We start from the raw sequence: 27,949 nt of genomic DNA, 5'->3' as shown, positions 1-27,949 counted from the left end.
TAGCTATTGTTCCAGAATGAGGGTAACATGTTACCACTTAAAGAACAGGAGGGCTTTATGCACAGCTGCTGTTTTAAGACCTTGGATGTGGTTAGAATTTTTTGAACCATTGGTATCTTCTGAAAAGAAGATTTTTCTTCATACTTCAGACAGATTCACACAAACCCCCACAGAAACAGAGTGACTCTGGGTTAATATTCAGTACCATTTACAGGATGGTCAATATACAATGACTACTGAAGCAAACAGCTCACATTTTACTCATATTACCCCTTAGTGTCATTTACAAGATGTGTTAAAGGCAGGATTGTGCAACATGGCCTAGATGCCTGTGAAAGAGAGTAGTCAGAGGGTATAAGGATCTCTGGCCCCCTTATATGGGCTACCCAGGTCCAGGCACATACACATTTGCTAGGATCCTCATTTACTTACTGCTTCCTGACTGGGACAAGTGGCCAGGGGATGACTCCTGCTTTTTGGTCACTGGCTGGAGTAGCCAAGTCCACAAAGAGGAAGATGGTAATCTGCTGCTGCTATAGACCAGTGGTGAACAACTAGTGCCTAGGAAAATGCAGGAGGGGAGCTGAGGCCGACAGGGTTGCCCCAGTCAATGCCTCCATGGGCTACTCCTGCAGTAATGCAATTCTGTGCAGGGTTTTGCTAAAAGCCACAATCTAACACAAAGCAATTCTATAATTGCTCCTCCTTTATGAGGAGAGGCAGCAGGATTTCCAAGTATTCTTTCCAAGGTGTGTCTCGGAATCAGTGATTTGTCAGCACAGGTGGCTTCCAGAGGTCCAAAAGTCTTGAAACGTCTCTCATGTACACCAGTGTAAATCAGGAGTGAACCAATTGAAATGAATGGAGTTACAGCAGTATAGAAGTGGACCCAGTATCTCCAGTAACTCATTAGAGCAAAGATGAACTTCCACATATACCCAGAGATCTCACAAAGGCACCGTAGCTTACTTCCTCTTCAGTCTTTATACACTAGGAAGGAAGCAGGTAGAATAATTAAACAAAGCCTTTCCATCTTAGCTGTAACATCAGAAGCCTAAATTCTCATCTGAATAGGACAATTGGTTTGGCAGTTGGCTTCAGTGGATCATTGTCATGGGATGGTTAGCACCAGAACCATGACTGGGTCCCTACCAAATTCACAGCCATGGAAAAAAAAACAACCCACACATCATGGATGTGAAACCTGGTCTTGGGTGCTTTTACCCTATACTATACAGATTTCACATGGGAGACCAGCATTTCTCAAACTGGGGGTCCTGATCCAAAAGGGAGTTGCAGAGGGGTCACAAGGTTATTTTAGGAGGGTCACGGTATTGCCACCCTTACTTCTGTGTTGCCGTCTTCAGAGCTGGGCAGCCGGAGAGAGTGGTGGCTGCTGACTAAGGGCCCAGCTCTGCAGGCAACAGCAGAGAAGTAGGGGTGGTGATACTCTACCAGGCCATCCTTATTTCTGTGCTGCTCCCAGGCAGCAGCCACCACTCTCCAGCCAGCCAGCTCTGAAGGCAGTGCAACCACCAGCAGCAGTGCCAAAATAAGTACACCCCCCTCCCGCCACACCCCCACCCCTTTATACTGAAATCATGAAAGTTACTATTCTAAAAATCCTGTGACTGAAATTGACCAAAATGGACTGTTAATTTGGTAGGGCCCAAATCTTGACTATTAAGCAGCTACAAGCTAATTAGACCCTCCCTTCTACTCCCTCAATCCAGAGTCAGTTTAGTCATTAATGGTCTCATTCTCTACTGCCCTGCACCTTGTCCAGCCGTTTGCACCTGAGCCAAGTGTAGCCTCTTTTTAAATTGAATGAGCAGTTTGGTGTTAAACCAGAGTGGGGATTCAGCTCCTGTTACAGTTTCAAGCTCAACAGGGTGAAAACCACCTTCAGTGCTTCTCACATCGGGAGGCTCCTTGACCACACAAAGACCAAGGACAGTGACCACAAACACAATCACAGGTATAAGTTACTGTACTAACAGGTTTTATTAAGGAAATAATTAAAATGACAATCACCCATTGGTGTGAAATGCTACCAAATCAGCATTTTAACATTTAGTTTGCATAGATGTAAATAGGGTGAATGAAATAGGGTACAGAGCAACAGAAAAGTCAAACCCTCTATTTTCTCTAATAAAGCAGACATAATAGGAAAATTATGGGAGGTGTAGCATGTTCTCTTCTTTAGCTTCTTTCATAGGAAGGTGAAAGTTAAGGGACTCACCTCCCTATTCAATTTTATATCTTTAAAGGAAGGTTTGGAGTTTCATAGAGTGTAATATTCTGATTTCAGAGGCAGCTTGGAATGAAATCTTTCAATCCCTTTCCATTTAAGGATCAACCAACACCTTACTCTCAGAAGCAGTTATTGTCTTGGATGCCTCAATTTTGATTCTTCAACATTTTATTCTTGTGCGGTGGTCATACCACGAAACCTCATGCTATTGGAAGGAGAATCTTTAATCCTATTGGACAGATAACAGTCTCTCTACTTCAGATAACAACCCAGATGGTCCTTTGAGTGGAGGATCTAGATACACCCAGATATGGATTGACTTATGTCAAAGCTTCCCTCAGTCTCTACCACTGGCATCCAAAAGTGTTAATAGGAACTCTTTACTGTAGCCAATTTGAAATAGTTGGTTCCACAACAGAGAACATCCAGTTATGGGAAAAAAATCTCCAGAAGAGACTAGAATATTAAGCTACATGGGAACCTATTTACAAACTTTGCAGAAACAGAGACTAGCACTTATAAGCCTGATCTCCTTGCTTCCTGGTACAGCATAGCAGCCAAAGCACGTTCTTGCTTTATCCTGCACATGCCAATGCTAAATCTACCCTTCTCTCTGACCTCTCTTCACCTAAGGTACCTTGTCATTTTAAACTTAGTGGATGAACACTGCTTACTTGGGCCCGGATATAGCAAAGCATTTAAGCATGCACATAACATCAAATGCATGAGTAGTTCTCTATGCACCATCCTATAGGTAGGAGTGGGACTGAAATGTGCCTTGACCTTGTATTGGCCCTCTGAACAGGGGTGAATTTCAGCCCCTGTGCATTGATTTCTTATTAGTGTTGCAAAATCTGTAAGCGATATCAGTGTCTCACTTTTTGTGCAACAGACATTTAAACAAGTTTAAGATGACAGGATAAGGGAAGGGAAGCAGTACACTGGATTCTAAACAAATTCGAGACAAAGTTTGGAGAATTAGGAGCTGCACTGGAGAGATTTGACTGGGGTCTGATTCTCCCATGCACTGAAGCTTACATGGAAAAGCTTTTAGCATCCACAGTTGTTCTGGCTAATTCTTCAGTAACACACAAATAAGCTTGATTAATTTGACTCTCCAGCATGCTGCTAACTAGATTCTAAAGGAGAAGGCAACTGTTTAAGTCTTATCAAAGGCATCACTCCTTAAGCTGTTGCAAAACCAACCAATATTCAATCTAAAATGGTTGCTAATAAGTATTAACTCCTCTTTCAATTGTTCCACATCAGTCATGTTTTCCTCTTGCTGTCCCTCATGTACATATTTTTAGCTTCATTATTTCTTTGAAGATGTGCCTGAGTGATCTGTTACTTATCTGCTTGTACATACCTCACAATTATCTTCGTGGGTATTTCTCTCCATCCCCCTGGAATGGTTTTATTTCTGGTTTACTCTTCTCTGATGCTTTCCATGTGGGTGGCAGCATGTTCTTTATCGAAAGAGAGAGACACATGATTAGTCCATTCAGAAAATGTAAATGCAGCTGTGTGTGTTATGCAGTATTGGACAAAAAAAGCAGCAACAAAGCCAGTCAATAAGACACAATGTTAAGCCCTATAGGTAGTCCAGAGTAATCATGACTTGTCACATTTTAAGTTCCCAGTGGCTTTAAATTAACCTGCTGAATCTGTGTAAAAAACTGTTTGACAGCTTATCAGGATGCAGTCCAAAATTAGCTGAATAAGTGAAATGCATTGAGTGTGCCTGGGCTTTGTAACCAAAATTAATTGATTCATAGCTCCTTATCTGTTGTGTGTGGTTTCATTTATCCCAAACCTCAGTCCTACAATTGCAAATGCTGCTGCTTTACAGGTTTCAAATGTTGAAGTATTTTTCATTGAAAGATATGCAGTAAAATAAAATACACATTTCAAGAGACTAAGTGCTAATACCATGGATGTGTAATCAAAATTATACAGAGAGTTTGCAGTGCATCTGTCAGTGTTACAAAATGGAATTAGTGTTAATGTGTTCACATTCCCTTGAATGCTAGAACTCAGTCACATTTACTAACTCATATCACACCATCTAAATTACCATTGTGCACTGGTTATTCACCCCACAAATACGTGGGATTCCTTATCAGAATTTATCAATTTAAGATTCTGATTATCTTGAGAACTCATCTGGCCTCTGTTACTGCAGTATCTGAGCACTGCAAGTCTTTAAGGTACTTATTGTGGTGAAGTACTGTTATTCCCATTGTAAAGATAGGAAACTGGGGCACAGAGAGGGCAAGTAACTTACCCAAGGACACAGAAAACCTGTAGCGGAGCAGGAAACTCAAACTAGGTGTCCCATGTCCTAGATTAGTGCCTTGACCACTTTTTCCTCACGTTCTCAGACCTGGATCCCTCACTCCCTATTTAGGGACCTAAATAAAAGTGACCCAGTTTTGAGAAGTAATGAGTTCTCACAAATCTCATGGCTATTATTAGTGGGAGCTACAGATGGCCTAGGCCATTTATTTGGGTGCCTAAATGTAGAGTTAGGAGCCTAATTTTAGACATCCAAGCTTGAAAATGTTGGCCTATGAAAATTATGGTTCAATTTAAAGAAACAGCGATAAGGACACCATTCCTGTCCCCCATCTAAAATCAGAGTCATGCTGTTAAACAGCAAGAGTCACTTTTTCCTAGGATACAAGCATCCAGCTGAATATTTGTATTCTTCCTGGGGTTAAGGAAGCTTGCAGTATGTGTTTGCAACTGAACAGATACTTCAGCTCACAATGACACCAAATGAATGTGTAAGCGCCTTATTTAAAGTTTCTGAATTATATATGGATAGGAATAATTAAAGCTTTTTAATTAAGGAAATCAACAAGTCAACACCAAAATCCCTATGTTAAGGAAGAGTTCTGCAAATTAGTATTATTATGCTTATTATTTTGTTCTGTGTTTGTAAGGAACCTAGCACCATGGGTCCTGGTCCAAGACTGAAGTGCCTAGGCCTACTGCAATGTGAACAACCAACAATTTCTGAAAGTAGTAGTGTTTGTTTACAGTTGCACAGAAGTACCCATTGTCCTAGCTGCTGTGAAGACTTGAGTAAAAACACTCTGATCCAAAGGCTCACAAAATAGTTTAAAAATAGTATTTTAAAACTATTTGTTGTGGTAATGCTAGCATGTGGATAGGTGTAACTGGTAGAGATAAAGTTATTTAATGGAAAGATTCCCCTTGGCTTCACTGAAAGTTGGACTAAGCCCTTAGATGTGGGGCCAGATCCTCAGCAAGTGTAAATCAGTGTAGTTGCACTGACTTCAATAAAGATTGGCCCCTTTTAAACGAGATGAGGATCTGGCCCAAGCTTCGTAGGTTTCATTCACATCAGGTATTTTCCCAGCTCTGGATGGTTGCTGGATGAGCTTTTCTTCACTTCACTGTCATGTTCTTTAAAACGTTGATTCATAGTCTATCCTTTATATTTCTCCAATTTCACGAATTGTTTTAAATTGCTGAGTGTAAAGCAGCCCCCAGAGAGTCTCAATGATTGTTCATTTGGCATGTCTGTTTCCAGCAGGATATGTGCCAATTAAGAGGATTTGACTGTCCTTGTCAAAGAAGGACACATCCCTATGGGGCACATCTGGGATGTTAGAGGAGTCTTATTTCCAAAGGCAGTTTTCAAACTCTTGATCATAATGTTGTTCCTGAAGTGTTGCAACTACTCAGGCTGTTTGAAATTTTCTGTCAAAACATTTTCTCCCCATGGAAAACTGGCTTTTGGCTAAATGAAAATTTTCAAGGAAAGTTTCTGCTTCCCTCAAAAAATTTTCATATTTCATCAGAAAACTGAGACCCCCTTCCCCAAAAAGTTTCAACCAAACTCTTTTTGCTCTTTGGCAGTTTTGGGGTGACATTTTTCAGTTTTCATCCCTGGAATAATTGGTTTTCTGGTTTCCAACCTGTCACCAAAAAGTCAAGATTTTTGGTTTCCATCATTTTCTGCAGGAAAAAGCAGAACATTTTTTAGAATACAACACTATCCATTTCCACTTGCAAGATTGTGGAAAAAATGTAGCCCATGCCACATTGATGAGTAATCATTACGGGTGAAAGAGCATTTGCACATGTGGGGCTTTCATTTATCTGTGAATTCCTTATTCTTTGTATCCTGGAGATATTGTTTACTTGTCTGCAGGCAGCTCTTCCCACTGCCAATTAAGATTCTACACATACAGATGTAGAGAAGAATGTCGTTCTCCAATTGCTTCACTGATTCAAACAAAACTATTGAGTATTACCCACAGCACAGTCAATGGACATTGCCAAGCTCCAGTCCTGTTCTTGTTATCTTATTAAATGTAAGAGTGGTAGCTTTACTTGCTTTTAGGATATCCATCTCTGCAATGTGACATTGGACAGATGTCCCAAGCTTCATCAGAACAAATTATATATATGGAAAGCCCCTGGGGCCAAAATAAATAGAAAGGCTTGAGGGGAGCATAACTGATGTGCTCATGCAAAATCAGTCTGGAGCCTGTGAACCATGGCAGCTAAACAGGATACGTAGGGAACTTTGAGACTGTTTGGTTAATCACATATGAAGACTAACCTTTAAGTCCAAGTTACTCCCACCTTGTGTCATTTTGGTGCTACATATGACATTGTATGGAGACTCACTCCAGATATTAGTGGGATAAGTATCCACAACTGACCCCATTACTGGAGGTCTCAAAGACACCAAGGGCTGAATAGTCCAGTGGAGTTAATGGAGCTAGGCAGATTTACACCAAACTGGGAATCTGGCTCTTTTTTTTTTTGGACAAATTTAGACAAACTTTTTTGCCCTCCCACTATAAACCTTTGTTTAAACATTTTCCAGACCAAGGAAGCATTGCACTTGAGAGGAACCTCACCAGTATTTTTAGAGTTAAATAGCTGTATGTAAATTTAGAAGAAGATCATGAGACTCTTCCTGCAGCTATCAGATGTATTTCACTGCAAAAATCAAATCCTGGTAACTGCCATATTGTGTTTGTCAGGACTGAGCTCCAATGGGAAGATGCAGGGAGCCAGGACTGTAATAAGAAAAGGAGTACTTGTGGCACCTTAGAGACTAACCAATTTATTTGAGCATAAGCTTTTGTGAGCTACAGCTCACTTCATCGGCTGCATACTGTAGAAAGTACAGCAAATCTTTTTATACACACAAAGCATGAAAAAATGGGTGTTTACCATTACAAAAGGTGTTCTTTCCCCCCACCCCACTCTCCTGCTGGTAATAACTTATCTAAAGTGATCACTCTCCTTACAATGTGTATGATAATCAAGGTGGGCCATTTCCAGCACAAATCCAGGGTTTAAACAAGAACGTCTGAGGAGGGGGTAGGAAAAAACAAGGGGAAATAGGCTTGAAGAGAGACTGGGAGTGGCTAAGTCATTATGCAAGGTAACCTAAGTTAATTGTATCCAATTTGCAAATGAATTCCAATTCAACAGTCTCTTGCTGGAGTCTGGTTTTGAAGTTTTTGTTGTAATATTGCAACTTTCATGTCTGTAATTGCATGACCAGAGAGATTGAAGTGTTCTCCGACTGATTTATGAATGTTATAATTGACATCTGATTTGTGTCCATTTATTCTTTTATGTAGAGACTGTCCAGTTTGACCAATGTACATTGCAAAGGGGCATTGCTGGCACATGATGGCACATTGGTGGATGTGCAGGTGAACGAGCCTCTGATAGCGTGGCTGATGTTATTAGGCCCTGTGATGGTGTCCCCTGAATAGATGTGGGCACAGTTGGCAACAGGCTTTGTTGCCAGGATAGGTTCCTGGGTTAGAGGTTCTGTTGTGTGGTATGTGGTTGCTGGTGAGTATTTGCTTCAGGTTGGGGGGGCTGTCTGTAGGCAAGGACTGGCCTGTCTCCCAAGATTTGAGAGTGTGTTGGGTCATCCTTCAGGATAGGTTGTAGATCCTTAATAATGCGTTGGAGGGGTTTTAGTTGGGGGCTGAAGGTGACGGCTAGTGGCGTTCTGTTATTTTCTTTGTTATGCCTGTCCTGTAGTAGGTGACTTCTGGGTACTCTTCTGGCTCTGTCAATCTGTTTCTTCACTTCCGCAGGTAGGTATTGTAGTTGTAAGAATGCTTGATAGAGATCTTGTAGGTGTTTGTCTCTGTCTGAGGGGTTGGAGCAAATGCGGTTGTATCGCAGAGCTTGGCTGTAGACAATGGATTGTGTGGTGTGGTCAGGGTAAAAGCTGGAGGCATGTAGGTAGGAATAGCAGTCAGTAGGTTTCCCCGTATAGGGTGGTGTTTATGTGACCATTGGTTATTAGCACCATAGTGTCCAGGAAGTGGATCTCTTGTGTGGACTGGACCAGGCTGCGGTTGATGGTGGGATGGAAATTGTTGAAATCATGTTGGAATTCCTCAAGGGCTTCTTTTCCATGGGTCCAGAGGAAGATGTCATCAATATAGTGCAAGTAGAGTAGGGGTGTTAGAACAACGCTTCCTCAGCTCTTGTCCCCTAAGTCAGCCATAAAAATGTTGGCATACTGTGGGGCCATGTGGGTACCATAGCAGTGCTGCTGATCTGAAGGTATACATTGTCCCCAAATGTAAAATAGTTATGGGTAAGGACAAAGTCACAAAGGTCAGCCACCAGGTTTGCCGTGACATTATTGGGGATAGTGTTCTTGATGGCTTGTAGTCCATCTTTGTGTGGAATGTTACATCCCTAGTGGACAGGATGGTGTTATCAGGAAGATCACCGATGGACTGTAGTTTCCTCAGGAAGTCAGTGGTGTCTCGAAGGTAGCTGGGAGTGCTGGTAGCGTAGGGCCTGAGGGAGTCTACATAGCCAGACAATCCTGCTGTCAGGGTGCCAATGCCTGAGATGATGGGGTGCCTAGGATTTCCAGGTTTATGGATCTTGGGTAGTAGATAGAATATCCCAGGTCAGGGTTCCAGGGGTGTGTTTGTGCGGATTTGATTTTGTACTTTTTCCAGGGAGTTTCTTGAGCAAAATGCTGTAGTCTTTTGGTAACTCTCAGTGGGATCAGAGGGTAATGGCTTGTAGAAAGTGGTGTTGGAGAGCTGCCGAGCAGCCTCTTGTTCATATTCCAACCTATTCATGATGACAACAGCACCTCCTTTGTCAGCCTTTTTGATTATGATGTCAGAGTTGTTTCTGAGGCTGTGGATGACATTGTGTTCTGCACGGCTGAGGTTGTGGGGCAAGTGATGCTGCTTTTCCACAATTTCAGCCTGTGCATGTCGGCGGAAGCACTCTATGTAGAAGTCCAGTCTGCTGTCTCGACCTTCAGGAGGAGTCCACCTAGAATCCTTCTTTTTGTAGTGTTGGTAGGGAGGTCTCTGTGGATTAATATGTTGTTCAGAGGTGTGTTGGAAATATTCCTTGAGTCGGAGATGTTGAAAATAGGATTCTAGGTCACCACAGAACTTTATCATGTTCGTGGGAGTGGAGGGGCAGAAGGAGAGGCCCTGAGATAGGACAGCTGCTTCTGCTGGGCTAAGAGTATAGTTGGATAGGTTAACAATATTGCTGGGTGGGTTGAGAGAACCATAATAAGGTGTGTGAAGAGGAACATGTGCTTACCACACTGCTTTAATCTACTTTCTCATCAGCTCTGAAGGAACATAAAGGTCTCCTGCTTGAAGCTTAGCAGTTCACCAGTGTCCCCCCATGCTTAGGTTTGGGCTTCTATGCTGGAGTCACCCTCAGCAAATAGCAAACTGGGCCACGTTTATTCCTCATTTATGAGGATGAGGACAGCATGGTCAGGGCATCAGTGGTTCATTTCTGCCTTATTACTCATACCCAGCTTTCAATAATTAAAAACATTACTGGGTCTTTATGGCACTTGACTCTGAAAGATTATATGCTCCCAAACATAATGGGATGGAAACAGTCATGAATATATAGAGCTCTGTTAATGAGTTTTTGTAATAAAATGGATAGGGATAATACATATTTTATAACTGGAGCCAGTCCCAACTATTAGTTATAAATATTCATTATGGATATCATTATTATGATAGCCCCTAACTGAGATCAGGGCCCCATTGTAACACATACTATGAGACAGTCCCTGCCTTTAAGAGCTTATACTCTAAATAGACCTGACAGACAAAGGAAACAGAAAGAGGGACAAATTGACTTGTCCCTAGGTCACAGTAAGGATTAGAACCTCACACTCCTAGTGCTCAGTGTAGGACTCTATCCGCTAGGTCATAATATTTTTGGAGTCCTAGTGAACCTCACTGAGAGTGGATTTACATCAATGTAATTGTACGGAGGCGATTGGAGTAACTCCTGATTTCCACTACTGAAAATGGGTGGAGAAATAGGGTCTGATGCAATGCCCATGGAAGTCAGAGGAATCTCTGAGCCTTGGCTCAGACCTGATTAATGTAGCCTTTTTGGTGGTTACCAAGTCATCTCTGAACTGAGCCTATACAGTATTTTCAAAACACAAACACACACACTATCCCATAATCAAAATTAATAGTTTTCACCCTAGGGTTTGTTTACAACTGTTTGCTTCAGACATTCAGCATTCACTATCTGTCTTGTGACGGGTCACCGGCATCACAGGGCATTCTTTCTGCTCCCTGATAGGATGAGTGAAAGTTTTAGAATAGAAGAAAAAAATATGTAATAGTGAGATGTCATGACATATTGTGCTATAACTTGTACAGCTTCCAGGATATGTGGACATTTAAAAAAATGCCTGGCAATCATCTAAATACACGAATAATATGACCTCATGTGAGCCAAATTCAGTGAGTTTAAAAAAAGTGTTCATAAATCATTGTTTGTGAAATATTCAACTCACTACCAGTGATAACTGCAGAGACAGCAGAGTTCACAGAGACTGCACTGGATGGGACTTCAGGACACCAGAGTCCTGTTTGCCACTTTAATGTTGATCTGCTGTTTTGTATATTTAGACCAGTGGTATCCAACCTTATTACACAGGAGGGCCAGATAAACCCAAGCACAACCTTGTGTGGACCAGATACTGTTTTTATGTATTTAGAAATAAACAGTCTATGTACAATATTGTCTATTTAAAAACAAAGAGAAAACAGTGCATAAAATGTGCATTAGAATTACAGAACACAGGAAAAAAAACTAGTAAACACAACTAAACTAAAATGATATAAACCCGACAACAAAGCACTAATGGATCCACCATCAGTCTACTGTGCTGAAGTAGGCCATGGGCCCTATGAAATGCTCTGGTGGGCTGTGTATGGCCTGTGGGCCATAAGCTGGGCACCTCTGATTGAGACTGTAAGCTCTTGGGAGCAGGGACTGTCTTTTATGCTTTTACATAGTACCTAGCACAATGATGTCCCAGGAACCACGGCAATGTCAACCCTAGTAATGAATTGACAGACATTTCACAGAGTTTGGCATGTGTACATTTCTTACTTTGCATGCAGATTCCAGTAAATCTGCATAGAGCTTTTTTAAATTTTAAAACAAAACCTTGGCAGTCCAACAGACCAAGTGTTCATTCACCCCTGTGGAGAGGATCAGCACAAGGCCTGGGCAGCATTTAAATCTGACAAACCAACTGTTTTCTGCCCCTCTGCACAAGGTCAAGTTCATCCCAATACAGTTAGCTGGGTCTATTGCTAGAGTAGACAGTATTACTTCTAATGGCTCTTCAGTGCTGCGGCATAACTGCTGTGCTTTGAAGCTGATCTGCTTTGCAAGGCATTGACAAATTGAACTTTATTTGAACACATATGGCTGGAATAACCTTTCCCATGTCTAAGGGCTTTGTCAGTATTGTTAGTATTACGTGATTTGCAGTAAGGGGAGAAGCAACAGATATTTCAAGGAAACGGGGAGCAAACAGTATTGCTAGGGTGTCCACCATGGTTCTCAAAATGGGGAGTTCCTACCAGCCTGTCATTTTGGGCTACTTGCTGCCCTGTACAATCACCACAGCGAGTGCCTGGATTCACACAAGCCTAAATTCTGTCTAAATTGAGGTCACCCTGATTCCATATAGGCAGGAGCATTTCTCTGTAGTTACCCTTTTCCAGAAGAACTTGCCCAAACACCCATCTCCTCTAACTGCTGCTTAATCTCATGAAGCAGAATGCAAATCAAGACAAGAGAAAGGATAAGCAATTAGTGTGACTGAGATCTCAGATAGTTTGGGATAGGAAAGGAAACAGACGGACAAATGGACAGAAACTAGCTTTGCTGGGACTAGCAGTTAAGGAAGAACAGAACAGTTTATAGATGTAGCAATTGCAATGGATTATGCACCGAGGAGGATTGCCCGGCATTGCTCTGTCACATGCTTGCTGCAAGCCACTCCTCCTCTCGACATTTTTCTCTCAGACCACCAGGAATTTCTATTTTCAAAGCTGCCTACTCTCTCATGCCATAGGGCTCCGCTCAAAGAAGAACGAAACCCAAAGGCAAACTGAATCACATGCTCAGAAAACTCCGTTTGGTTCACTTCTCTCCCAACCGCCATTTTCATGCACATCACAAAACCCACAGTAGCTGATCCCAAATGAATGAGTTACAGGAGACATGGTTTCCGAGAGCTTAAGTTATTTGGTTTGAGTAATTCTTTCCCCCTTTCATTTAACAGACCCTTTCCTACAGGTTAGGTGAAACCAAATACATCCACTAGTCTAGGTTATAAAGCATAACTAGAAATCTTACTACTTCCCTCCACCCACGTTGCTATTCCACTGTGTCTACAGAGCCGGTCTACACTTAAAATGCTGCATCAGCACACCTCTGCTGCTGCAGCGCTTAAGTGAACACACTCCTGCACTGAGAGTAGGGTTACCACATTACAGGTTCCCCAAAAGAGGACACTGCCAGAGGAGGTATTGGGGGGGGGTTTACAGTCGGGGGAGGGGGCACTGGGGAGGGATGTACCTGCAGCAGGGGTACTCACTGGAGGTGGGGGGCAGTGTCAATCCTTGTCAGAGTGGCAGGGCAGCTGGGCCCAGGACCCAGCGCCAGCCAGTCAGCACCTCCCTGAGGGCCCCCCCTTACCAGTGCTGGCAGGATCCGGCAGCTGCAGATGCAAGGGAATGGACCAATTGGGGCTCTTTCTGAGCTGCAGCATCTGCTCTGCAAAAAATCCTGGACATTGACGTTGTCCAGGGAGCTACTCCCCATCAGCATAGTTCATCCACTTACCCAAATGGTAATATTAATGGGAGAAGCTCTCCCATTCACAGAGCGCTGTCTACACAGGGGGCCAAGTCGGTGTAACTAAGTCATTCAGGGGTGTGAAAAATCCACTCCTGAGCAATATAATTATACCAATACAGGTCTGTAGTGTAGACCTGGCCTTAGTCTGTGATTTAGAAAAAATGGCCTTCAGCAACTGATAATGAATTGTTAACAGCTGGATTTCACTTGTCCTGATTGCAAATGATTGGTGTACTTCTATTGTCTGGGCCAATGTGGGCAATAGTCTCTGCGGGTGTGACTGGGTGCAGCTCCCTTCACTTCAATGGGTTTCTGCACAGTTACACCTGCAGAGAATTTGTCCCAGTGTTTTCTGACCTATCATTTCCATAACTAGCTAACCCTTTGCCTTCCAGCCTGGCAGGCTCTGTTCCATCCAAAATGTTTGCACTGGCTCTTTATCCATGCTAGAGATGTGCCAGACCTGCAAATGAGATCGGCTATTTCCCTTTCTGGCACGTACTGGTGCCTCAGGTGCAAACATCACCTACATGCTGAAGTCAGTCCCAAAAGGTCAGAACTTGAGCCAACTTCACCTTAATCATCCATAAAGGTGAACTAGTTATTTACATTTATCCCCATAGTAACTGGGATGTCAGAGGGATCTGTGGGCAATAAGTAGCAAATCAGATTACCTGTTTCCACATATAGGTCCCCAAAATTAAAACAAACCCCAGGAGTCAAGAAATCTAATGGAAACATGGCAGAGCAAAGCTGTCTAAGGAGGATGTTTCCTAAAATTCTTCATAAAGTGTCTGATCATCTTTAAGGGAAAAAATTAGCTGATGGCCCAAAATAGAGAAGGATCATGTCAGATTCTTCTCCAAATCTCCAGGGTCTGGAAATCTTACAAGATCAGGCTTTCTAGTAAGAGCTCCAGGAGAAAAATACAGCAAGAACATCCAGTATTTCAGCTTCTAAAAGCAACTGAAAGTTGGAAGTGCCAGGATGCAAGGAAGTGGAGAAATACCTCGTGGAAGGGCAGTGTATCGACCGTGGTTTGATTCTGAGGTTTAGACAATGGATGGAGTCGCTCTTTGTCTGAACGGATGCACTTATGGAGACTGATTGTTAGTCTGTCTCAAGGCTTTTATCTGGCTTACGGAATGGCTTTTAGATACTGTTGAGCTTGTTCCACGGAGAGCCAGATTGTGGTAAGAGTTCGGAGGAGGCACCAGGCATCAGTCTGCATGCACATTGCTCCAAGGGGAGCTGCAGTTGCTGTACTGTACAAATAGTTCTCTTCATCAGAAGCCAGTTTAAGTTTTCCAAGCATGGAGTCCTTTCCGGTCATTACTCAGCACACAGTAGATGGAATAGTGCTCACTGGGCATTTCGCTTGTATTAAGGATTGGGCTGATAGCATGCAATACAAGACAGCCCCATTTCATGTTTCTGCTCTGCTTAGGTAAAACAGAGTATTACGGTGGCTTTTTAGCCTCAGCATTACTTCCATTTGACTTTCAGCATCTGAGACCTTTAGGGATAAATCCTTGTTCTCATTTTCCAGACAGGTCCAATTTCCACCCCAGCATCACTGACAGCAGGATTTTGCCCCGAATGATTAGAGCAAATGAGATTTATGGAAAACGTTGCCTCTGTTAACTTCCAGTCCAGATTCAAAAGCACTGCCTGTGTGATCTTGTGCAGATGAGGGAGGGTCACTGTGACACATCTGGTTACAAAAAGCCTTTGCTCTGAAAGGTCAGGTAGTTTTCAGATTCACAAGAGTCTACTTTCCCTGTGGAAGTATCTGCCTGAAGCAGTTTGCTCTGTGCTGCCTGGGGGCTGTAGGCAATAGGCTGGGACCCTGGAAACGGACTCTGTTGTTAGGTTACGGTCTGCACAGGTGCTGTAATTGCACTTCCAGATCCTAATGAGCCAGACTGAGAGTTGATGCAGTCATCTGGGAGACGGAAGCACTGAATGGGACAGCCACAAGATAGACACTGCAGAGCTCTCACTCCATCTTAGCTTGGGAGGAGGTAAGGTGTGTTTGCAACCACTTGGAAGTACTGGTAGAAAACCAGCAGTTTATAGCAGGGCTCTTCTGTTGTATTTATTTGTGCCACCCTAGCAAGCAGCAGGTGATGGGGAGCAGTTACGCTGGAGAGAACTGTCATGTCACCCACAAAGGTGAATGAGTCTGAATGGGGAATGAGCAGCAGGAGCAGATGGATTCTAAGGAACAAGAGTCCAATTTTACACTCCCAGTATATGGAATAGGGAGTTAAAGGCTGGCATTTTCGAAGAGCCTAAAACAATGTGGTGCCCAAGTCCCCTTGGAAGTCAATGAAAGTTGGGTGCCTAAGTACCTGGGTCTTCTTGGAAAATCCCGTTCTAAAAAACAGTGGCTGGATTTGCTCCCAGATGCTTTTCTTCCCCTGCTATCAACTGGATGTGCTTTCATAACCAATGGCCCTCAGAACACAGCTGTGAAGTAAGCCAGGGGAATAGTCAGTAGACTGCTACTGACCCAGGAATATTGTGGGTGTGGGGGGCCAGGGTGGACAGGTGGGAAGCTCTCTGCCTTCTCGATTCACTTTCTTAATGAGTGTTTTGTTGCAGTCTTGATGAGTCACACAGGGGCCATGCTCTGTGGAATTACGTGATCTAACATGGCACGTCCTGTCACATTGCATCTTGCAGTAACTCAGCTACTGGATGCCTCATTGCTTCACAGGCTGCCTCCCTGCTGTACATTCAGATGGGGAAGATCTCTCCCAGGGTGCAGAATGGAAGGGAGTGAGAGTTCATTGCTCTGTACTTTTGCACTGCATTGCATGTGCATTTTCTTTCCCCAGCCTCTGCAGTTGGATGTTGCCAGGAAATGGATCTCTGTTGAATTTACACCAGGCTCAGATTGCTAATGGCAACACTAAATAATATGGGTCCCAATAGCGAGAGCTATGATATGCCATATAACACTGCACCCTGCTAATGAGTACTCTATGCTCCCTCTTGCAGTCTGTGCCCTGGCATTCTCCGGCCAGTTTCACTATAAGCAGCAGTCTATTGAATGCCCGACAGATTCAAATACATATATATTTCTGCTTCACATGCTTTAAAGGCCAGATCAAAACATCATCAATGACTTCAGTGGGAGGAAAGGCAGGCCTGGTGTCAATTCTACTGGAGATGCCTTCTCTTGTACCACAGCAGGATGAGAGAGATGCACTGTGGAATGGGTTAGGCTGGTCCCCTCCATGAGATGAATAAAGCGAACAGAGAGGAAGAACAGCCCAGGGGTTTGAGCACTAGCCTAGAATTTGGCACAAATCTGTGCTCTACCCCAACTTCCTGTTCAACCATGGGCAAGTCTCTGAGCAGTAGAATGAGGGAATAGACCCTTCCCTACCACTGAGGGGAGTTTGGAGGATAAATATGTTAAGGACTGTGAGGGGGGCAGAGAAGTACCTTAGACAGACAGTGCACATTCCAAACAGGGCCACACCCCGTCCCAGAAGGAATGTCAAGATGTTGGTGCGCTAGGATAACCAAACAGCTTTTTTTTTTTTTTTGGGGGGGGGGGGGGGGGGAAATTGGGTTTTTGACCAAACTAAATGTTTCTGGAAGAGTGTCCTCCTTCTGCAGAAAATGTCAGTTTTGCTGTCAAAAACCTGACATTCCTCCCCCAAAACCAAAATGGTTTAATCTTTCGGTTGAAAGCTTCCAAAATGTCTGTTAAGAAAACGCTGCCAGGGTGCCTCCTGAGAACTGCAGTTCAGCTCCCCTCGTCTCCGCATCTCCCATGATGCACTATGGCCAGGCAGTCCATGGTGGGAACTCAGCAAGAGTTAGAGTTCAGCACCTGTGTAAGTGTTTCTTCAAGAATAAGGACATGCTCCTGAACTGCGGCCAGTCAGATAACTGCTGGAAATTTTAATAGAGAGCTACAAATCAAGAATGCAGGACTGCAGAGTCTGAGAACTGCATAGGACAAACGAGCCAGATCTTAGCTGGTGAACAACGACATATCCATTGACATAACAGGTTTACTCACGCAGTGCTGCCTCTGCATGGATGCATTGATGAAAGGACCTCTGAGGTCCCTTCCAGCCCTACATTTCTAAGGCTAGACATGTGTAGAACAGGATGAGGGCATTGCAAATCAGGATGAAGGTGCAGTGGCAGAGCTAAGTGGGAACAATGATTATCCAAGAACATTAGAAATCAGGGCTGAAGAGCATTGACAGATCTGCATGAGGTGAGGGGGGGGAGAATTGCTACATACCTACTCTATGTCAGCATTTTTACTCACTCATTTTGAGAGACAAAGCACTGGGTCATGTAATGTTTACTTTTAGTTTCAAAAACAAGGAGCTAGCAGCCAGCCTAAAGCAGACAAATCTTGATTGACACTCCATAAATCAGACCAGAAAGGATCTATTAAAAGAGGCTTCACAGCAAACATTAGTCATATGGGGTTCTGGGAAAAAACCTTCCACCACATTTTCACACGTATTCACACAAACAAACATTAACTTGCTTCACTTCCCCCTTGAATTAACTGCTTTGGCAAATAGTTTTAGAAAATGAGTTTCCTGGCAGGAATGTTCACAGAACGATCAGATTTTAAATGAACAGATGTTATAAGTGAGATGCAAATATTTGAACTTCTAAATCTGAAGATCCATTGTTTTTTTATTTCGGCAGAACCTAGCAGAGAAAGTCACAGTCAGGACACACTGTGCTGGCTGCTGGACAAACACAGATGGAAGCTTGAGTCTAGAAGACATACTTATCCAATCAGGGAAACCAAAGCAACACTGTATCCCATCAAAATTAAGCAGTATGGCTCAAATGCTGGGTATCTACAGACAAGATCGGATAGAAAAAAAAAAAATGTGAGGGAAGGGGAATTAAAGAAAAAAAAATCTTTAAATCCCCCCCCCCACCATTCTCACCCCCAACTCGTTTGAGGACATAATTCTTTAACATTTCAACCAGCTCCACAACCAACATAAACAGAGGGGGATGGGGAAGGAAAGATGTCAAATATTTGAATTAAAACCACCACCAAAAAACCTAGTACAGATCAAAAATTTGCAGAAATTCTTCAATGGATAAACTCAAATAAATTCCAGAACGCTTTAAATAGCTCAAGGAGAATTCAAACAAAAAAGGAGGTTAAATTAGTTTAATTAATGGCTCAGTTCTGGTCACGTGGAATCAAGTGCATGGGCAATGTACAATAGTGTTAAGGAACAACTGGATCTTTGGACAACATGGGACATAAGCCCATAGGAATTGCCTAACTGGATCAGAACCAAGGTTCATCTAGATCAGTATCCCATCTTGGATAGTGGCCAGAACCAGATGTTTCAAAGGAAGCTGTAGCAGCTGTGGGATAATCTGCACGCCCCCTCCCAGTTAGGCTTCATCCCGGTCTCTAAAGATTAGAGATTGTTTTAAATCCTGAAGCATGAAGTCTAATATCTGTAGTGGGGTGGCTGAGGCAGTATCCTCTTGTGTACCTTCCAGGTGCCCTGCTGCGACCCTGGATCTCCCTGCGGGGGAAGAAGTCTCTGTCCAGTGTCCACTGAAGCAGACTCCAGCTCACTGGCTAATTGCCCCTTCAGTCCCATCCTCTTGGGGGGGGGAAGGTGGTTGGAGAGCTTTAGACCCAAAAAGTGTTCTAAAACAAGAAGCAAACCCAGTTCAATACTGGGCCTCCCGCCAGCCTTCCCCTGGGGTGTCCTTGCCCTTTTCTTCCAGCTCAATTCAGACACCAGGGAACCAGGGATGTTTAACTCCTCCTGCTGTTCTGGTTAGCAGGCCAGTTTCTCCTTAACTCAGCAAGCAAAGCTTTTCAGGCAGAGATAACTCTCCGTCCTTCCTGGCCAATCAGCCCTGAACTGAAGTGAATCCGACTGACTCCTTTTATTCCCCCTCCAGGCTTAACATTGGCTGTAGGTATAGTGGGATGGGGCTAACTGGGCTCATCAATTCTCCTTAACCCCTTCACTGCTGGCATGCAGCTCAAGCTCTCCAGCCTAGGAGGGGAGGGGTCAGGTGGGCTTGAGCCCAAGCTGCACCATCCACACTGCAATTTGTGGCATGATAGCCTGAGCCCTGCTAGCACAAGTCTACCCAGGCTGGGAGGCGCAAGTCTGTCCACAATGTAGCCACACCCCTCGAGCCAACTGGATTCAGGAGAGCTGCAGCAAAAGAAGGTTCTTAATCCCCACCTTCTAATGCTCAAAGAGTGAAGCACCCCCATCCCCACATATTCTTTCAGAGAAAGATGAATAGGTGTCTCTCCTCCAGCTGTCAGGCAGGAGCCAAATCTCTGTCTCTTTCTGAAAGGCAGGTGGGTAGTGAGTGACATGCTGTTCATCTGAAAGGGAAAATTGCTGGTGGAAACTATATTGATTAACACCCAAAACCGCGGATTTCATGGATCACCCAGGTGTGGGCTCATAGAAAAGTCACCTTGCTCTGAAGGGGAAAGAGTGACTCACACAGCCACAGCTGCTGTTCCAAGTCTGCAAGGACTTTCCGTGCACTTCAGGTTTCCTCAATGGAAGTGGAGTTTAAAATACAGGTTTAAGTGATTTATGGGTTGGGACAAGATGTCATTTTGGAAGTCCTGGAAACTACATTTGCAGGGGGGAGGGGGTGGAAAAATGGTTGTCTTAGATTCACAGATTCCAAGTCCAGAAGGGACTGTTGTGAGCATCTAGTCTGACCTTCTGTACAACACAGGCCAGAGATCTGCCCCAAACTAATTCCCGCTTCAACTAGACCAGATCTTTTAAGAAAAGAAATCCAGTCTTGATTTTTAAATTGTCAGCGATGGAGAATCCACCATAACCCCTAGTAAATTGTTCCAATAATTAGCCTCACTGTTAAAAATTTACACCTTATTTCCACACTAACTTCATCTCAATTCAACTGCCAACCATTGGGTCTGATCTCCCCATCCTGCAGGGGTTCTTGAGATTTGAAATTTCTCCCTCTCCCGCAAGGAGATTCCAGAGAGGAGATTAGCACTGTTCCGTGTCTACTCACTCTGGTTTTCCGTGCCCTAACCTCTCCCTAGACTGCCACCGGGAAGATGTGATTCATGTTACCGAATTAACGCAGCGAGCTCTGAACAGTGCAATTATCAAGAAATGAACTGCTGCGAGTAGAAAATATTGTGGCACCAGCAAAAAGAATCGTTAAAGGGAGTGACACAAAAGGCCCATGAGGCGGGGAGGGGGGAGGATGATCCAAGCCCAAAACACAGTTTTAATAGCAGTTCTGAGCATTTACAGGTGTAAGTGCTTGGTGCTTCATAGAACATAGCTGGGGAACACGTGCACGCTTTCTAGTGAGCATATTCAATTAGACTCAAGGCAGAGCCCCAATGGCGTGCAGCAATATTACTGAACCAGGGGCCAGCGATCCTTGGAGTTAAAATATCCTGTACTTGTACCTGTGACTGACAGAGGGCCCAAATCCTGTAGTAATGGGAATAATATGATAGATAGATGCAGGCAGTAAACCAAATACATGAATAATAAATGGATTTAAGTAGTTGAAAGGGGCTGGGAAAACAACTTCCTTTAGAGATACAGTCAGTGCTTAGAGCTGTTTAAAGTTTACATGCTCCCCACACTTAAAACAGCTCCTGGATTTTGTGCTCTTTGCTCCCACCACTACCCAGTGCTTGGTGAGCCACTGGTTTATTGAAGGTCACTATGGAACTAGGGCTATGCCTGGCTAGTGCCAATACTGAAATATCAAATGCTGAGCCAGATTGGGTGGGATCTTGGCATCTGCAACCGCAGCACTGGTGCATTAACATCTCTCCTAGGCTCACAGAGGGCCATCTCCTCAGCTGGTGAACTTAAGCATATGGCGCGACAGTGAGGAACTGGCCCCCCAAGCCCTTGTTCTTACAGTTGGTGGCACCCCTGATATCCTCATGGGGGTGCTGACCTGATCCCGACTTAAGGCTGGGTCCTTCCTCCCCTCCATTCATTCCCCTGTTGACCTTGTCTCTTCTCCCTTATCAAGGCCTGTAAACAATGCCCTTATTCTCACCCTGGGAAAATAGATGGGAAGCCATTAGATTCTCTCCTCTCAGGCTAATGCTGCCCTTCAGGAATTCACAGCATAAATTATTCAAGCAATAAACAGATCTGTGTCACTCATCTTCTTGGCCCTGCTAGACGCCTGGGGGTTGGGAGGTCAGAGCCCAGATGCTTCTCCAGAGTCTGTTCTCCCTTTACATCACATTTCTTACAATGCTGCTGGAGGAAGAGAAGTGTGTGTGTGTGGGGGGGACCCTTCCTCTCCAAATGCCCCCAAAATAGTCTGCCTTTTCAGAGGTGACAGGCGGTGTGATTCAGGGTGGTACGCGGTGTGTAAATATTGCTTAGGAATTTACTTCTGCAAGGCAGAAATGCCTTCGAGGTAAATCCATCTTTAAATAGCTTCCCCTAAGAGTCCTGGGAGGCTTGTAGTCATTAACAATGTGGGTGCATCTGGGTGTCAGCGGTCAGAGGAAACATGCCAGCTGGCTAACCTTGCACGTGAGAAGCATCTTAGGAAAGGGAGGCAGGGCTGTTCTGAGAACACAACTGCAGCCTCCACCATGGCTTATGTTCGGGTAGGACTCTGGAGCCACGTCACTGAGACGGCCTATCAACTGAACGTTCCCAGCAAACAGATGGGTCAGTGGCTGGACCCATGGCTGAGTAAGCCATGAATAATCAACCAGAATCACCACACTGAACTCTGAGAGCAGGCTTGAGTCAGTAATGTCTGTATATAGCGATTAGCCCCCCTGCATCCCACGCAGCTGCTGTCTTATTCTGTGGGGAAGGGTGGGATTCCAGCAGGTTTACCTCACTCATGTGCTGCCTATTGACAAAATGGCAACTGGCTGTGAGAGTTTTGTGGAACTTTCCAATGATTTATGTGAGTCTTTGGTTTTGGTTCACTGCAATGCACATCCTTCTCCCTACCCTTCCTTAGTCTGCTCTGAGTTCCATCTAGGGATTTAGCGGGTGGTTTTCTTTAAAATTCGCAACAGTCTTAAAAGTATGTCATTTTGAAAGACAAAATGGTAAAGAAAAAAAAGGATAAGCATCCACAGAAACAGGGGCTTGTGGACAAGAACAGCAATGCCTCCTACTAGGCCAAAGACAAGTCACAGAGCAGATCCGGATAAGAGTAAGAATGTACACCTGTATCTTACGAGACCTTTGCCTGGATTTCATGCTACATGTTGCCCAATGAGATATCAGGGGGTCAGCCCTCTGTGTGGCTGGGAAGCTCTAGGTCTCTGCTTAATGAATGTTTCATGACTCAGACTTCCGCTAGCACCTTGCCCGGAAGATGAAATGTTTTGCTGTGAATATACATTTACCAGTGAGACAGCAGTCTTGTTTGCCACAAGTTTAATTAGAGTAGTAATACTGGCATTGCCAACAGACCCAGTTTTTTAAACCAGGAAGAGGGCTTTGGTTATTAAGAAAAGAAGAATGCAGATGGGTTATCAGTTTGCTGGAAAGTTTGTAGACTAGCAAAGGCAGGCCCAGCAGAGATGAAAGTCCTACATTTGCAGAGATGCTGAAGGTGGGGCATTGAATGATGCTCTCTACTCAATATTAGGAATACACAGAAACCACAGACACAGACGGCTTCCACCTCATTTACTAACATATACAAGTCCTCCTACCTGGGTGCATTCACTGCTGCTCTGGCAGGGGTCCGTTGGCTACAGCAAGTGAAAACAAAGAGGCCCTGTACAGGGCTTCCAAACTATTTAAAGGGATACCAACTAACTCCCACACACAACAGGTCTGAGTGGTCTTCTGCATTAAAAATAAACCCTGCCAAATCTTCAGTCATCCTCAGATGCAGCACTACTAGGGACTGTTCTGTGCTCTAGGATGTTCATAGATGAAAACACATTCAGCACATATATGGTGCTCTGTCTGCCACTGCCAATTTGGAAGTATGTGTGTAATACCATGGCCTGCTGTGCTAAAATGTTCATGCAGCAAATGGCTGGGCAACTTACACTTTCCCGTAATCAAATATACTGCTTAAAATATTTACAAGGAGCTTATGGAGAGCTGCTGAGTATAGCAAAATTGTAGGAGTTGGCCTCTACTTGTTTGGTGTTTAATCAACAATGTACAAAAGATGTAGCCCAAAACTCCAATGGGGGATTCTAATGTAACTGGCAGTTTCTGATAAACTTTGAGAGCTGCCTTAACAAAGCCTGTCAAAGTCAGATTCAAAACTCACTGATTTTGTCAGACCACTCTGTTTATTAGCAAAGCACTTTGCCAATGCGCCCAGATATGTGAGCCCCTCTGAGACTCGATCACCTGCAAAGAGGGCAAGCCAACCCATTTATACAGACAAGCCAAAGCCAATCCAGCATAGGAGACAAAAGGAAGCAGAAACTGACAAATATACATACATATCTTATTTGCATACTAATAGGTTTCAGAGTAACAGCCGTGTTAGTCTGTATTTGCAAAAGGAAAAGGAGTACTTGTGGCACCTTAGAGACTAACCATCGGATGTAGCTCACGAAAGCTTATGCTCAAATAAATTGGTTAGTCTCTAAGGTGCCACAAGTCCTCCTTTTCCTTTTGTGAATAGAGACTAACACGGCTGTTACTCTGAAACCTATCCTGAATATGTGCCTTATCTACCCTAATTTCCAGTATCATGGACATAACATTGCCGAGTTATGTATAGTGCTTTCAAAGCAATAGTCAAACATTGGCTGGCTCTATTGAATATAGCAAAGGTGGAAACTGGGTCAGCAAAAGTTTGTGGCAATTAGTTGCACCACTGTACAGCATGATGATGATTTGTATGATGGTAGCACCTAGAGGTCTCAATTAACACTGTGAGTCTATTGCCCAGGCTTTGAAAAATCTGAAGCCTTTCTGCTTTTCAGACACCAAGAAAGCAATAAATGTAGGGGCAAAAAAATTCAAAAATTGGGGGGAGGACAAATCTGTTTTAAGATGAAAATGCGAGTTTTCAGTTTTCTGATGGGAAAAAAATAAAAAAATGTCAAAGGAAGTAGACACTTTCTACAAAAAATTGTTACACAATCTTAGTTCTCCATTAAAAATGTTTTAACTGAAATTTTTTGGCCACGACCAATCCTGAGTCTCAGTCCATTGCTTTAACCACTAGACCATCTTATTATTTTGAGGCCTCTGATGTTGGCAATACCATTCAAACCCAGGCACCAAGTTAATGATGAGCTGCCAGGCACAAAGAGGGTCGGAGCTGTAATTGGATTGTTGTTTTTTTCCCCTTGTAACATCTCCTGTAGCAAAGTGCTCTGGCTAACCAACTGCACTTAGTTTGTTCTGCAGTTACTGTCATTTCACTGCTTTCATAAAGGAAATGCAGGCAACTTAGAAAACCTTTTGGTGCATTTGTCAAAGTGCTTCTTTGTCCTGTTGAAAAAACTATTTATCAGCAATAAAAATAAAAATGTTCCTTATAGCAATTTTTGTCAGTGATTCAAAATGGACACGTCATCACTCCCATGCTTAACATTATGCTGTCAGAATCCCCTGATTAGAGAGACGAGGTAATATCTTTTATTGGACCCACTTCTGTTGATGAGCGAGACAAGCTTGAGTCACACAGAGCTCTTCAGGTCCAGGGAAAGAATTCCTCCAGTGTCCATTCAGGTATAGTGTCTATAGACTACATGCATCCAATGAAATGAGCTGTAGCTCACGAAAGCTTATGCTCAAATAAATTTGTTAGTCTCTAAGGTGCCACAAGTCCTCCTTTTCTTTTTGCGAATACAGACTAACACGGCTGTTACTCTGAACCCTATAGAAATATAGACACAAACTACTTTAAGAACATTATTAATTTTACAAATCAAGCCCTCAGAAGTTAGGAAATGCCAGTATTAAGGTTGCCCATGCACCCTTAAGTTATCCCTCATGTGTGCATTATGTTACAAGTCCTTAGTTACATGATCACCTACTGGTTTTTCCACAAGACCCCTGCCTCATTCCATGCACAGCATGGCCAGTACTCAGCAAATGAGCAGCTAGTCAATAATTTTTTTGTTTTAATGCATGTAAAGCCTCCAGGGTGACAGATGTCACTCTACGCTGCCAAATAAACAGATCCCCAACTATGATGCTCCAGGGAATCCTGAAATAAAGAGCTGCTTTTTATTATTATTGCTGTAAAAACAATTTTTGCAAAGGGCACAGAGGCACTTACAGAAGTCACACTGAAAAGCAAGAGAACCTTTCAGCCCATTTATCAAAGTGCCCTCAATTCCCACCTGCAGGCAGGTGAGATGAGAATAAATTGATAGTTTAGAGACTAAAGAAGTTTGGTTCCTCTCACTCCTCATGTACATGAAACAGGTGGTGACTCGGCTGGCTGATTAGCCAAACCCTTCCTTATCGCTGGCCAGTTTATGAACAATCGTGCTTTACCGTAAAGCAGTGTGATTTTCTGAGAGACACGGAGGAGTATTTTCTCTTTGCAAAGTAATAACAATGCAAATCTCCCTCCCTTCTTGGGAGTCAAGAGCACATTCTCATGATTCCTTTCTGAAATTAAAATAAAGGTCAAGTTCAAGGTACCGTGGCCATCACACCATGGGAGGCAGTGTGCAATCAAGTGCTGATCTGTTCTCTTCCCCAACTTCCATAACAGGCCAGGAATGGAAATGAAAATAAACCACCACTTGGGTAACTTTTATATCTTTTGCTTTGAAGGGGTAGATTTTTATGGAGAGAGACACAAATTACATCCTATAGTATATTTGCAAATTAGAATCTTTTAGCTCTTTAGGAAGTCATGGGGCTAGAACCAGCAGTTCTCAAGCTTCATTGCACTGCAACCCCCTTCTGGGGCCACAAATTACTACACGACCCTGGGAAGAAGGGCTAAAACCCAAACCCAACTGCCCTGGGGGGAGGCTGAACCCAAAACCCAAGGACTGCAGCCCTGGGCAGGCAGGGGGAGTAACCTGAGCCTTGCCACCCAGGCCCGAAGCCAAAGCCTGAGCCCGACCACCCTGGGCAGCAGGGCTCAGACTTTGGCTTCGGGCCCAGCAATTCTAACGCCAGCCCCGGTGACCCCATTAAAAGAGGGACACAACCCCCAGTTTGAGAACCACTGGGCTAGACTAGGTCTCGCTAAATACATGCCCAAGCAAAGGAGATAAGGAGAGTAATACCCTTGTACAATATACGTAAACCTTGGGTCCAGGCCTATAGTAGAAAGCAGGCACGGTCCAGTCTGCCCCTGGAAATGGCAGGGAACAGGTGGAACTTTGACTCTACCCACATTCACACTAGACAAAGTGTCTGAGCCCATGCAGGCAACATCTGCGTACCAGCAGCAAGTTGTTCCTCCCCGTTGAGCAAGCAGGCAGGGAATTGTACCTTTGAGTCACGCTCCCTAGGGCTCCGCTCTTAGTGTATCCTGCAGTGGCATCAGGATTGCTCAGGTTGTGCCAAAAATGACAAACTAGCCCTGAATGTCAGTGGCTACATTGAAAAGGAGGACTTGGGGCACCTTAGAGACTAACCAGTTTATTTGAGCACGAGCTTTCTTGAGCTACAGCTCACTACATTCTATTCTCAAAGGGCTGCGTGGCCTTCCCCGAGCCTGTTCCAAAACCCATTAACGTCACCGGAAGGCCTGCAGTGAGAGGATGCCTGCAAACAGTAAGTCATTGTCAGAGAATTGTTTTACAGATTTAGGGAATTTTGTTGAGGGCTTTTTTTAAAAAAAGCTTTGCATGTCACACAAGTTTCTGCCTTCTCTTAAGGTAGTTTTGCATTATCAAAGGGCAATGAGAGAATAGAAACAGTGATATTACTGCATTTAGCACAGATTCTTCTCTTCTTCACACTGAGTCACTTAAGCTAACATTTAATTAATTTGTGACACTTTGACAGTTTTCAAGAAGACATTTGTAGAGCCATCAAGCTGCATTGATAGGACTGTCAGACAATCACCTTTTGAATTATCAGCTAATAAGGACCCATACGCAACAAATTTACAAGGTTTATCATACAAATTGTTCTCTGAATGAGCAAAGCACACAAAGCTCAGAGAAATACAAAATACCCCATTGTTCACAGGTGAGCTTGATATTTGCAAATGTTTTGCTATTTTGATCACTTACTTTATTTAATAAATCAAATTTGGCTTTGTCTTACCTTAAGGAAAGCAGAGGCCTTGTTGCAGCACTGCCTAGCCAGGCTGGCTTTAGTCTAGCCACTGTCTCAGAATCCCCTGAGTGAGGTGGGGTCTCTCAACCTTCCCAGTTTGGATTCAGTATCAGGCTCAAGCCTCCACAAAGGCTCATGAAAGCAGCTTCTCTACCCACCTTGGCTTTTCCCCTTACCTCTCTCAGTGCTGACCAGACCATCTTCAGCCTTCCCTTCAATCTCCTACTAGAACAGCTCATCTCCC

At 43.8% G+C, this 27,949-nt stretch overlaps 1 protein-coding gene and 1 long non-coding RNA gene across 4 annotated transcripts in view; one reads left to right on the top strand and one right to left on the bottom strand.

The window, feature by feature from the left end:
- DRD2 (dopamine receptor D2) overlaps positions 1–27,949 on the top strand; it is a 67,338-nt gene that overhangs the window by 2,079 nt on the left and 37,310 nt on the right. The window contains exon 1 of one of the 3 annotated variants that reach the window (XM_084611811.1): positions 2,826–2,887. The exons of 1 other annotated variant lie outside the window; for it this stretch is intronic. In XM_084611811.1, coding sequence (XP_084467937.1) covers positions 2,841–2,887 — 47 coding nt within the window. In that variant the 5' untranslated portion in view covers positions 2,826–2,840. Of the gene's footprint in view, positions 1–2,825; positions 2,888–27,949 lie in introns of those variants that run through there. One more of the 3 variants, XM_084611810.1, reaches the window with a different exon arrangement.
- On the bottom strand, positions 257–27,949 carry LOC311511324. Its single transcript, XR_014709258.1, has 3 exons — positions 27,882–27,949; positions 3,624–3,723; positions 257–990 (listed from the first exon to the last, which is right to left on the bottom strand). It is a non-coding gene; the product is annotated as an uncharacterized lncRNA (long non-coding RNA).

Source organism: Lepidochelys olivacea (genome assembly GCF_965140295.1).
Source record: "Lepidochelys olivacea isolate rLepOli2 genome assembly, chromosome: 22".
Classification (NCBI taxonomy): Eukaryota; Metazoa; Chordata; order Testudines; family Cheloniidae; genus Lepidochelys; species Lepidochelys olivacea.
This window is presented reverse-complemented; position numbering and strand designations above follow the sequence as displayed.